Source organism: Uranotaenia lowii, chromosome 1, assembly GCF_029784155.1.
Source record: "Uranotaenia lowii strain MFRU-FL chromosome 1, ASM2978415v1, whole genome shotgun sequence".
Taxonomy (NCBI): domain Eukaryota; kingdom Metazoa; phylum Arthropoda; class Insecta; order Diptera; family Culicidae; genus Uranotaenia; species Uranotaenia lowii.
Window position 1 is genome coordinate 146,556,014 of NC_073691.1, and position 13,351 is coordinate 146,569,364.

Below are 13,351 nucleotides of genomic sequence, written 5' to 3' on the forward strand. Positions count from 1 at the left end.
GATAATCAAAGTATAAAGCGATACTTGTCAGCATTCAAGGAAGGATACAAGGGCAGAGGACGAATTACCGAGCTGGTTAAGCTCCTTTATAAATAAACAAAATACCCAAGTAACCAAAAGTCCCATAAAACAGGTACAAAAACGCTTACTCAGTCCCATCATTAATATTAAGTACGTTCTATGCAGCTCAAAATTTAAGTTCTTATTGATACTTTCAAGTCCTAAAACAAGTCTTAATGATCTTCTATTCAGCTTCCAGCGGCTTTTTAATTCAGTTCCCAAAAAATCCCAAAATGAGCAAAAAATCTCTCTCTATCTCAACTGCACCCTCTTGGTATCAGTTCTTATCACCTTCTTTTGATTATTTACTATGTTCTGTACATGGTGCCGCCATGATGCCACGTGCCGGATTCCAAACTCGACAAATTGCTCAATTGCTTCTTTCCTACATTCCCTACATATATCGCATCAAAATGATCACTCAATTACCAAATTACTTATTAAAAAAAACTTGCCCGGCTTGGAGATCGAACCCCGACCTTCGTGGTGAGAATCGAACACGCTTCCACAAAACCACGCTTAGATGTTGTTCTAACTGAAACTAAAACTCGATGTGGTGATTTGATTTTGAAAGCACTTTTTTGTGACTTACCAAATCCCGTTTTGAGCACTTTTGTGCTCTTTATGTGACTTAAGTCCCGTACAACGTACGTATAAATCACTTTTGCAACTTTCAAGTTCGTTAATGAGTACATATAGTTCACTCATGAGAATTGGGTAAAACAAGTCACATACAACGTAAATGTTATTCACTTTTGCAACTTTCAAGTTCATTAATGAGTACATAAAGTTCACTAAAGGGAATTGGGCAGTTGATTCTCTTAGTCAGCCAATATGTAACTTTCAATGCCTTCATTCAAGTAAATAAATATGTGAATTTTGGTTGCTTGGGTAGAATAGAATAGGATACATGGATACACCTAAGATGTTTTACTGAAACCATAAGTTTTTGATGATTGTGTATCTATTTCGACATTTCTTTTAGATATTTTATAAATATTCAAAATTATTTGAAAAATTGGACGGTAAATCTGTTAGTTTTGCTAGTTTCTTTTCATGAAAATAAAAGAATGCTATGTTTGGGGCGTTAGAAATATTTTCTCGCCAGAGAATTTGTCAGTTAGCTCTATATATAAGAATTGCATTTGTATTGCGTGAGAAGAAAACAGTGAAGAAAAACAAAAAAAAAGTGACATTTTCCGAACAAATTTTTGCGTTTTTTCATACAAAATTTCAAATCAAAACCCGGGTATGTAAATCTCATTATTAAAATCTATTAAAACGTCGTTCGTTTTGATCAAAAGTGAAAATTTTTAGGCTAAAGGGTTTTTGAAATTAAAAAAAAAATGCAAAATGAAACAGGAAATATTCATATTTAATCCTGATAAGTGTAATAAGAAACTTTTTTCTTCTTATACTCTTTAAAAAGAAAAGGTTCAACAAATTACGTTCGCGATTCCAGACTTTAATGCCTTTCGGAAAGAAAACGTCACTTCCGTCAAGAATGTGAAGATTTCTTTTCAGATTAGTTGAATGGGAACTGCCCGTATATTGGCGGAATCTTTTGATTATTTTCAAAAATTTATAAATAAATTGAATGTTAAAAAGCACCAATTTTTCGCCTACGACGCTAAAGTTGATCGTGGTCTCACCACTCTTCAATTAGAAATCCCTCCACACTTGATTTGGTTCTGACAGATTTAGGCGAGTATTGTAGTCAATTAGTTACTCATGTGGACCTCGATTCAGACCATCTTCCAGTAACTTTTTCTTTATCCCAAGGTCCCATTAAAAATCCTTTAAAATCAACATTAAACTTTCAAAAAGTTAACTGGGAGCGATACAGGAAATTAATTCAACGTAATTTGGAGGTAAACGTTACACTGAATTCAATAGGAGATATTGATTTGGCTGTAGCAAATCTGAGAACTTCAATAGACAATGCTAAAGCCGCTTCAATACCCAAAGTGAAACATAATTTAATCAACCTTTGATCGCTGATGATCTTCAGTTTTTAATACGACTGGAAAATATTTGTCGACGCCAATATCAACGTACTAGGGATCCTTATTTGAAATTCATTTATTACGACCTTCAAAAAGAGATCAAACGTCGTTTAAATTTCATCCGTAATGAAAATTTTGCTAAAGCAGTAGAGGACATAAAACCCTACTCGAAGCCATTTTGGAAATTAACTAAAATTCTGAAAAAGACCCAGAAGCCAATTCCTACTTTGAAAGATGGGGATAAACTTCTTTTAATCAACGCAGAAAAAGCTCAAAAATTAGCCCAACAGTTTGAGTCTGCTCATGATTTTAATTTAAACGTTCTTAGTCCAATTGATGCTCAAATTTCCCTTGAATTTGAAAGCTCCTTTGAGACAAATATTGATGAACTAAAATTGATTTTCAAAAAATGTTAAAATATGAAAGCTCCGGGGAAAGATGGGATTTTCTATATTCTTATTAAAAAATTTCCTGAAAGCACTTTACATTTTTTAGTTAAAATCTTTAATAAATGTTTCCATTTGGCTTATTTTCCCAATAAACGGAAAAATGTCAGACTAACTCCAATTTTGAAACCTGGAAAAAGTGCTTCAGAGCCTTCATGTTATCGACCAATTAGTTTGCTTCCTTCTTTAAGTAAACTATTTGAGAGAGTTATTTTAAATAGAATGATGATTCACATTAATCAGAATTTTGTTTTCCCTGGCGGACAATTTGTTTGGTCATGGACATTCTACTACACATCAACTTTTGAGTGTAACCAATATGATTAACGCTAGCATATCTGAAGGTTATTCAACTGGTGTTGCTCTTCTTGATATTGGAAAAGCTTTTGACAGTGTATGGCACAAAGATTTAGTGGCTCAATTAGCTCGTTTTGATTTTCCTGTATATCTCACTAAAATTATTCAAAATAACTTGACTAGCCGAACTTTGCAAGTAAGCTATCAAAATTCATGCTCTGAAAGGACACCCATTAGATCTGGTATCCCTCAGGGCAGTATACTTGGGCCAATTTTATACAATATTTTTACTTCTGATCTTCCTGATATACCAGAAGAAAGGCAGAAGATTATTTGCTGACGATTATTTGCCAACGGACGAAATTTACGGGTGGTACGCAGTAGATTGCAGCAAAATTTAAATTCCTTTTTGAATTACTTAAAAATGTGGAAAATTTCTCCTAACGCTTCCAAAACTCAACTTATTTTATTTCCCCATAAACCAAGAGCTCAATTTTTAAAACCTAATGAAGGGTTTCATTAGAATGGTCTGATCATGTGAAGTACTTGGGACTCACACTTGATCGGAATCTTACTTTTAAAAATCACATTGAAGATATTCAATCTAAACGTAATAAATACACTAAATCTCTTTATTCTCTCATCAACAGGAAATCCCGACTATGCCAGAGAAATAAGATGCTCATCTACAAACAGGTGTTCCGACCAGCGATAATGTATGCAGTGGTAAATGGTACTCAATGGTACTGAAAGTGGTACTCCAGAAGCCTAATTGAAATCAAAAGACGTAGAGACAAACTTTACAAACAATTTTTAAGAACAAAATGTTCAAGGAGTTGGCAAAAGTACAAAGTTGTGAGAAACGAATATTCGCGAAAATTAAAAGAAGCTCAAAACCAATCTATCCAAGATGAGCTGGAGAGAAAAAAATCTAATGGGAAACAATTGTGGAAAACAATAAAAAGGTTGATGAAGTCAAATAGTACCAAGACAGATTCAGTCACATTTAACGGAGTTGAAGTCGGAGACGAAAAAGAAATAGCAGAGAAGTTCAATAACTTCTTTATTGAAAGCGTCATGGAGATTCATAACAGCATCCCGGTAAGCTCTTATGGCTTACCAGGGATCAGAGTATGTACAATAGTGGAGAATTTCACACATTCGAGACAATAAGTAGTCAAGATTTTGACGAAATAGTAAACGATATGAAACCCACAGCTGGTATCGAAAGTGTCTCCTTAAAAATTTTTAAGGATTCCTTGCTGGTATTAGCCAACCCGTTGAGAAATGTTATAAACACGAGTCTGCAGTTAGGATTAATACCTAAAACGTGGAAGTGTTCTACTGTAGTTCCCATTGAAAAACAGAAAAATGCACAAGAGGCAACGCTATAACGTCCTATAAACATGTTAGAAATTCAAGAAAAGGTGCTAGAATTAGCAGTAAAACAGCAATTCTTACGCTTCATTGAGGGTGGAGACATATTGATTGCTGAACAGTCTGGATTCAGGAAACAGCATTCAACTGAATCTGCAGTTAACTTGATTCTTCGAAATTGGAAGATTAATATTGAAAACGGAAACTACATACATAGTGGCTGTGTTTCTAGACTTCAAGAGAGCATTCGAAACTATTGATCGGTTACTACTGTTAGAAGTGTTGGTAAAAATTGGCATCAATGGTACGGTTCTGAGCTGGTTCAAAGATTATTTGGAGGATAGAATGCAACGAACAAAATATGGTTCATCTTACTCGCGATACAGAGAAAATAACCTAGGAGTTCCCCAAGGAAGTGTGTTGGGTCCCTTGTTATTTATATTGTACATCAATGACATGAAACTGTGCTTAAATCACGGCCGTCTCAAGCTATTTGCAGATGATTCCGTCTCCTATTGGAGTGGAAATGACCTAGAACTCGTTGTACAAAAAGCAAATGCTGATTTGAAAAATATTGCAGATTTTTTGAAACACAGAAAATTATGTCTTAATCTTGATAAAACCAACTGGATGATTATTGGAAATCGCAAAATAGGAGTAAGCCCTAAATTATTAATCGATGGTTGTGAGATCGAAAGGGTTCGTCAAGTCAAATACCTAGGAATACAAGTCGACGAAAAATTGAATTTAAAAATGGTGTACTTTGTAGAATAAGTAGATATATGACTTTCTGGTCGAAAATAATCTACGTTAAATCTGTTATTATGCCATACTTCGACTATTGCGCTACAATTTTACTGCATGCATCTGATACACAAACAAAGCGCCTACAAAGAATTCAAAATAAGATCATGCGAGTAGTGATACGATGTAATCGATACACACCAAGTTCATTGATGATCGACATACTTCAATGGTTGTCAGTGAAACAGAGAATTGCGCATAACAGTTTGATTTTTATATATAAAATGAAGAACGGAATGTTACCGGCTTACTTAATGGACGGTCTGCAGTACGGCAACGATGTACATAGCTACAATACGAGAAGGGCCCATGATTTCAGATTACCGAATACGAGAAAGGAAATGACAAAACGATCAATTTTCTAAAACGGTCTAAAAATGTTTAACAGCCTGCCGCAGAATATCAAAGACAGTTCAAACATAAACATTTTCAAGAAACTGACAATACAACACGTTAAACAGACAATTTGAAATAATGACTAATCCTAAAAAGGATCATATGCTTGTGATGAAGATCTGGCGAAATACCAGATATAAAATTGTACGGTGATGGACATACGCGGGAGTTAGACAAACAAGTCGTACAGAATTAGATAAAATAATTGCAAACAAAATTATCCATAGGATAAACTGTCCCTCCCACTTCTAAAGAAGCGTATGGGGTGGAGGAAGGAACCAATTGGGCCTGTGGGACCATCACATATAAAAGTTCCGATTTGGTCTAGCTGCTGCGCTTAGGGAAGAATGCCCTAAGTGGTAAATTCCTGGAAAAAAAAAGAAAAAAAAAAAAAAACTAGCTGCTGCGCGACGACGAAGAAAGCCATCCAGAGGATTCAGAACAAGGTTCTGAAAATGATTTAGCGGCTTTTACATTGGCACAGCACCGAAGATCTTCATCGGATTGCGGGCATTGCATTTATCGAAGAGATGGCCAACAAGATCATCCTCAACTTCAGAGGCAAATCGATGCAGTCTTCCATAGAAGAGATTCGTTCTCTCTACAATTAGTATAATTTTAGGATAGTTTTAGTTTTTAGTAGTAAGTTTAAAATATTTTTGACATTACAGGATGTTCTCCTATATAAAAATACTTGATTGCGCTCAGCAAATTTAAGTCGAATAAATAAAGTAAACTATAGGGCTCTGAACAGTTCATTATTGAACTGAATACCTAATTTAATGTAATAATGTTATATAAATGTAATGATGAATTGGTACAAATAATGACATATTAAAAAAAGGAATTGAGTCATATAGGCAGTCACGTTTTTCAAACAAACAAAAAATACATGGAATTCTGTGGCATAAGAATTCCTATAGTTTCTTTTTCTAGTGTTCGGCAGTAATGAATCAATTATTCATGAAATGATTCACATTCCGTTCCCTATCGCTGGAATGAACATATCCAACAAGTGTCATGAGATATGTAGAACCGGACACATGCCTAACATACCCACATACATATCAGAGTGGTGAAAAGCAAACCTTAACATCAGTAATCAAAAGGCAAAACGGTGCCGGGGGACCGTGTCGAAAGCAGAACATAAAACCTAGGATAGGTACCTTTCAGCGCCAGCCACATCAGCATCATCAACAGGTGACTGCACTCGGTCGTATTTCTTGCTCGCCTCACCGGAAACCAGATGCGCTGACAGGAAGGACGATTCAACAGTGTTTCCTTTCGGGTCTTTCATCAAAAGTCCTTCTGCTCTTCCTCCTTCAGTTTTGCCATTTCCTCGGCCGTCGTGATGGGTTTCCACTATGATGTCATCCAGAACGTGGGTCTGAGGTTGGTCCGGCTGGGCTCGCTTTTTCTGCCCTTCCGTGGTCCGTCGCTTGGCCATCCCACTTTTGAATGGGGATTTCGAATGACGGCCGCCGGACGGCTTTTTGCCATTTCCTACTCCTTTACCGACAGGTGGTTTCTGGTGTTGTTTCAGGCTGCTGTCGGCCATTGTTAGGGTGGGATTGCTCAGCTCGTTCCGGAGCCGTTCCAATCGACGCCGATATGAATCTGAGCTGGCGTCCGCCGGTTTTCGACGAGTTTTGTCCAAGTGCTGCAGCTGCTGGTCCTGAACGGATTGTGTTCCATTGATGGTTCTGTGTCCATTTTCCTGACGACGGCGACGACGTCGATGCCGCTTGTGTTTCGTGATGCTTCCATCGCCGTTGAGGACCTTTAAGCGGGAAAAGAAACGAAAACAAAGGGAAATCGTTTTAGTGCTATCTTCCGCTTGAAAAAGGGAAAACGACCGGGGGAATTTATAGAACATGCCTAGCCGTGCTTTATTGGGTTTCACTGATTTTTTATCGTTTCGTGGAAATTCACAGTCTAAGAACCTAGACTCTATAGTTTGAAATCAAACTGTTGGATGCGGTTACAGTTACTCAAATGGTATTTTTTTCACAATCATATCATCTCTCTCTCTACTTATGTTTTCAAGTGCCTTATAAGAGCTAAGTAGTCCATTCAAGTGCTAGTCCTCTCGAAATCATCTGGCAAGAAAAATGGAAATAAGCAATGGAACGTTGTCCATTAGACTGAGTCGATTTGGGGTCATATTGAATTTCTGTCAATTGAATTTATTGTTTATCAATTCCAAGAGACATACCCCTGTTTAACAGCTTATAACTTTTTTCCTAATAAGATACAAAGTTATGGACTTCGACGAAGTTGTTCAGCGGAAAATTTCCTTTGGAGAATTTATAAATTGACACAAAAAACCAAAAACAGGTTCGGCTCCACAGAAGAAACAAAAATGATCTTCAATTTCCAGTACAAAACATTCAATTTTCCCATACATACCTAAAAGTTCAAATTTACTCATGTAAACGTTACTTAAAAATTCTGCAAAAAATCATGGATGAATTTTGAACCAAAACGAAGCTTTTTAGACCAAAGGTTTTGAGAATTTCAAAAATGGCCCCTCAGCGACTCAGTCAAGTTGTATATCATAACTCTGTTTGATTAGTCTCGATAAGCTGTTTGAAATTGATGATGTAAAAATGTCTATATTCCTTCGCTGAGAAAAAAGGAAACCATTAATATTTTTGTGGGGTATCGGACACTGGTCTATTTCATTAGAGGCGACTACGTATATACAGCAACAATCGAAAATCTTCCGTTTACGATAGAATCTTTTTGAATATGATGGCAGGACCTGGCGGTTACTTTCTGCTGCCTTAGTAAGGGAAGATAAATCTAACTGGAACGTCCAACGGTTTAGGAGCTCCAGGTCAGTCTTCCGTCCCGGTAACAACAACCTGGCAAATATTTATTTTGGGAAAAATTCGCCAAACGAGTGCTTCAAAAAAAAAAAAAAAAACGACTCGTGCCGTTCCTGCCAGGGTCCGTGATGTGTTGGCCAGACTGCCACTACGGCAAAAATCCCCTGCAGTGGAATGCGACCAGAAACGTTCAATTCGTGAAACGTTCAATAATTTACGTTTTTTTAAGCGATTCGACTTCTGCATGAACTCTTGGTTGAATGTAAGAAAAACTACTCTCTGGAGCCACTTTTGGGATAAGATATAACTGCTGAAATGAAAGCACCATGTCCGTAGGAAGAATCGCCTCATGAAGGGGGGAGAGGGGTGGGATGATTCAATGACTGTTTTTTTCTAAGATATTTTGCCATAACAATGCATGAATAGAAAAAATTTAATGAATTATTTTTGAGTTCCTGCTACTTGATTATTCACTTTTAAGTTCTTTCACATTAAGTTTTCCATATTAAATGATATTTCAAATTAAATTATTAAGCTAAATTTTATATTGAAACCCTCAGTACTTTCATCGATGATTTAAATATTTCAAGAATCTGAATCTAGATTTTGATTATAAATTCTGAATCTGAATTCAAAACACAAAATTAGAATTTTTAATCTGTTTCCGAATGTTCTCGTATGTTATACCGATACACAAGAACGGTTCCAGGCTCACCGTAGAAAACTATCGTGGTGTAGCAATTCTCTCTGCTATACCCAAACTTTTTGAGAGTATTGTATACGATACGATTTACCCGAGGATTGAAACGAAGACTTCGGACGTTCAACATGGTTTTCTCAAGAAACGCTCAACCGTAACGAACCTAACAGAGTTAGTATCGAGAACCTCACAGTGGATGATGCAAGGTTTCAAAGTAGAGTGTCCATTTCCCGGTCTATTTCCCATTCCCGGGAATCGGGAAATCTGGTGGCCTGTTTCCCGGGAATTCCCGGGATCCCGGGAAATATAAAAAAACATGTTAAATATATGCACTTCGACTTAAATATACATAGCTAATCGAACCTTTCGTGCATACAAGCCCATAATTTGTTCAAAATGTACTCTTCTTAATGTATTTCAACTTATTTTAATCAAATTCAACAATGATATATTAAAAACAGTCTTGATTAAAAATACGTTTTTATTTGTTTGATTATTCCAACCATTTTTCGTTTTTGTGAACACTTTTCATGTTTGCTCTTCATATAAAAACTATTTATTCTTCATTTTGAGGATTTGGACTTCATCCGGCATTCAAAGCCAAAGGGAAACAAGTGCATAAATGTTACTTTCGAGAATTTGTCTACCTGCTACGCAATTTTTCATATATTTTTCGAACTGTTGTGGGTTTTCGTTCAATGAATACGGTGTGGAAATACATATAATCTTTAGAAACTTATCTATTTGAATAAAAAAATTGTACCAATATACCAATTGTACCATATTCTCAATGAGTTTTGTATGACTACATTTTCAAAAAGAACAACTTTCAGGCTTTTCCAGAGAAAGAATTTCATACATGTCGGGAATTCCCGGGATTGAAACTACGATTCCCGGGAATCGGGAATTCCCGAATTTTTCAAATTCCCGGGAATTCCCGCTCGGGAAATCCCGGAACGGACACTCTATTTCAAAGTTGGCGCATTACAGATCGAAAGAACGCAATATGCCAAACTGGAGAACGTGAGATCTAGTAGTTTCTCGGTCAACAGTGGTGTTCCACAAGGGAGTCACTTGGGAACCCTTCTTTTCATCGCTGTTATGAACGAATTTCCTGAAATGCTGACTGATGTGTTCGTGCTGGTTTAGTCGATGATTTAAAAATGTTTTTGCCTATTCGTCACCCGAAGGACTGCGTGTCTCTGCAAAATACCTTACACAGCTTCACAGAGTATTGCAGGCCCAAAGATCAATTCCTCGAAATGCAACATGATAACATTTTCTTGGAAAATAAGCAATATCACTTATGAATACCGCTTTGAAAACGATTGCGTCGTTGCTCGGCAAAACTCAGTGAAAGACTTAGGGGTGGAGTTGGACGCGGAGTTAACTTTTTCAAAACACATTGAAAAAGTTGTAGCAAAGGTAAATTCTATGTTTGGAATGGTTAGTAGAATCTGTCATGAGCTAGATAATCCCTATACGATTGTCTCAATCTACACTGGGTTAGTTAGGACCGTCATTGAATATGCCGGCATTGTGTGGCGACCATACTACAACATATACAACAACAGAATAGAGAGAGTTCAGAAGAGGTTCTTGAAAAACGTTTTGAGAAACCTTGGGTGGCAATGTTGTTTGTTTGTTCTTTTTTCTGGGATTTTAACAAAACCTTGGGTGGCAAGCAGAAATGCCGGTGTATCGAGTCTTGTGCATGCTGGTAAGTTTGGATACGCTGGAAACCCGAAGAAAATCGATCGACGTACTGTTTTTAAAGGATTTAATCTGTGGAAGACATTATTCGCCGTATTTATTATCTCTTATATCTCCGTACGAAGGCCGCAGCAGTTTACGAAGCGTAAGGCCGTTTCAACTACATAGCTAATCGGATCCAGAATTACGCCAAAAACGAACCCACAGTGGGGATTTTCGAGCCAAAAAGGTACCCAATTCAGGCAAGGATGTCTTGCTCGGAAAAAACAACCATTCTTTATGCAAAAAACACGAGGAATGAAATGGTCTACACCGCTTTTTGATTAAATGACGCTAAACGTCTCATTTTGCCAGATTTCCCCTATTTTTTGGGTTTAAATTTATAATTTCGATTGTAGCAATCTACCTTGCAACAAAAAAGTCATAAAAACCATACTTTTTTATGTAAACATCGATGAATCGATTGGTATACTCCAATTTTTGTTTTGACTACGACAAGTGGCTCATTTTGCCTCTATTCCCCTAAACATAAGAAATTTTTCAAAGAAATGCAGTCAAACAAAGTGTAATCCAACAATTTTTTATCATGGATGATCATTTTTGGTAGATTTATTCATCTTCTAGCTAACCGTGTCACTTTTTTGCATTAGAATGAATAGAAACGGCCAAATATCCCCAACTTCCCCTAGCTTTTTCAAAGGTTTGCATAAATTTTACTGTAACAATCGAGCAATTCACATACCAAATGCAAAAACCATGTGGTTATGTGTAAAATTTGTCGCTGAATCGAGTGGTGTACACCGTTTAGTGCTTAGCTTACGAGAATAGCCACAATCACACCGTTTTCCCCTAAAATCGAGAGATATGTTGAAAAAGAAAATCATTATGACAAATGACAATGCATCAGAAAATGCACAAAAATGATTGAAACAGGTGTAAAATTCATTGTTGAATCGAATGATGTGCACCGTAGCATTAAGTTGACGAGAAAAGTCTCAATCACCCCAATTTCCCCTAAATTCATCCAATTTTTTTTTTGAAAAATACAATGTTACAAACGAGAATTTAATTCAAAAGATGCAAAAAACATTAAATCGGATGTTAAACTTATAGCTGAATCAAATAATGTTCACCGCTAAGCGTGAAGTTGACGAGAAGACCCTCAATCAACCCAATTTCTCCTAAATTCATTCAATTTCCGTAAAACGTTAATCGCTAGCACACTGATGGCATGAGTTCGATTCCCATCTCGGTACTGTGTGTTAAATGTTAATTAAGTTGTCCATGTCATCTATTCAGTCTGTAAAGCCAAAGTCGACTAAGAAGGTGTATGTTTTTTTTTTTAATTTTTTAGAAAAAAAACATTGTATCAAACGAAAATGCTATCGAACAGATGAAAAAAAAAACTTTGAATCAGGTGGAAAACTCATCGCTGCATCGAATGATTAACACCGCTTAGCACTGAGTTGACGAGGAAAGTCTCATTTTCCCCAATTTTCCCTAAATTCATTAATACCATACATTATGAACCAAAAAATCGTAGTAACAAATGTGAAAGCATCAGAAAGGGACAAAACATTAAAACACGTGTACACCTCACTGTTAAACAAAATAATGAACGCGGCTTAATTTCTGTTGATGAATGAAGTCTTAATTGCCTGGATTTCCCCTAAAATTGCAATTTATTAAAAAAAAATTATTGTAACATTCGAGAATGCATCAGAAACTGCACAGAAACTACTGAACTATGTAAGTGAAAAACTAACTGTTGAACAGAATGCTGCACACAGCTTAACTTTTAGTTGACGAAAAAAGCCTGGATTGCCCTCTTTTGCCCTAAATTTTAACGATATTTTGTTGAATTGATAATTGATATTGGTTTAAACGTGATAAGGCCCTTCTCGTCGATGCAACAGTAACATTCAAACCCCAATCTCTTTTATTACAAGGACTTTTTTTTATAGTTCATGAACTTTGGGGAAATGGGGTCGATTGAGGCTCTTCTCTTCAACTGAGCGCTGAACAGAACTCATCATATAATATACCAGGAAGTTTAAAAGGTTAAGCGGTGTACTATATTGCTCAATTGATTGATCGACTCCACTTAGCATTAGGTTTATGAGAAGTGTCTCATTTTCTTCAATTTTCTCTAAATTAATTCATAAATTCATGCCATATAATTTAAAATATCCAAATGAAAAAGCACCAGCAAAGTTTATAAAAAATAAATTAAATCTGGTGTTAAACTTACTGTTCAATCTATTAATAGGCATCGTTAAAAACTTAGTTAATGAGAACAATCCCAATTGCCCCGATTTCCCCTAGAATCATGCCATATAATTAAATAACAATTGAAAATGCGTCAGAAATCGCACAAAACTGATTGAATCATGCATCAAACTGATTTTTGAATAGAACCTATGTTTAAAATCTGATTCAATCACTTTTATGTATTTTCTGATGCTTTCTCGTTTGTTACTACGATTTTTGGTACATATCGCATTGTTCTAGGGTAAGTTGGGGTGATTGAGGCTCTTCTCGTAAACTTAACGCTAAGCGGTGTGCATCATTTTACAATGAATTTTACACCCGTCTCAATCATTTTTGTGCATTTTCTGATGCATTGTCATTTGTTATAATGATTTTTTTCATCATATCTCTCGGTTTAGGTGAAACCGGGGTGATTGCGGCTATACTTCTAAGCTAAGTTGAGCACTAAAA

At 36.2% G+C, this 13,351-nt stretch overlaps 1 protein-coding gene across 6 annotated transcripts in view; it reads right to left on the minus strand.

Annotated features, from left to right (window-relative positions):
* Positions 1–13,351, minus strand: part of LOC129740444 (tolloid-like protein 1) — a 168,625-nt gene that overhangs the window by 56,238 nt on the left and 99,036 nt on the right. For all 6 annotated transcript variants that reach the window (XM_055732118.1, XM_055732121.1, XM_055732120.1 and 3 more), the window contains exon 4: positions 6,553–7,166. In XM_055732118.1, coding sequence (XP_055588093.1) covers positions 6,553–7,166 — 614 coding nt within the window. The remainder of the gene's footprint in view (positions 1–6,552; positions 7,167–13,351) is intronic.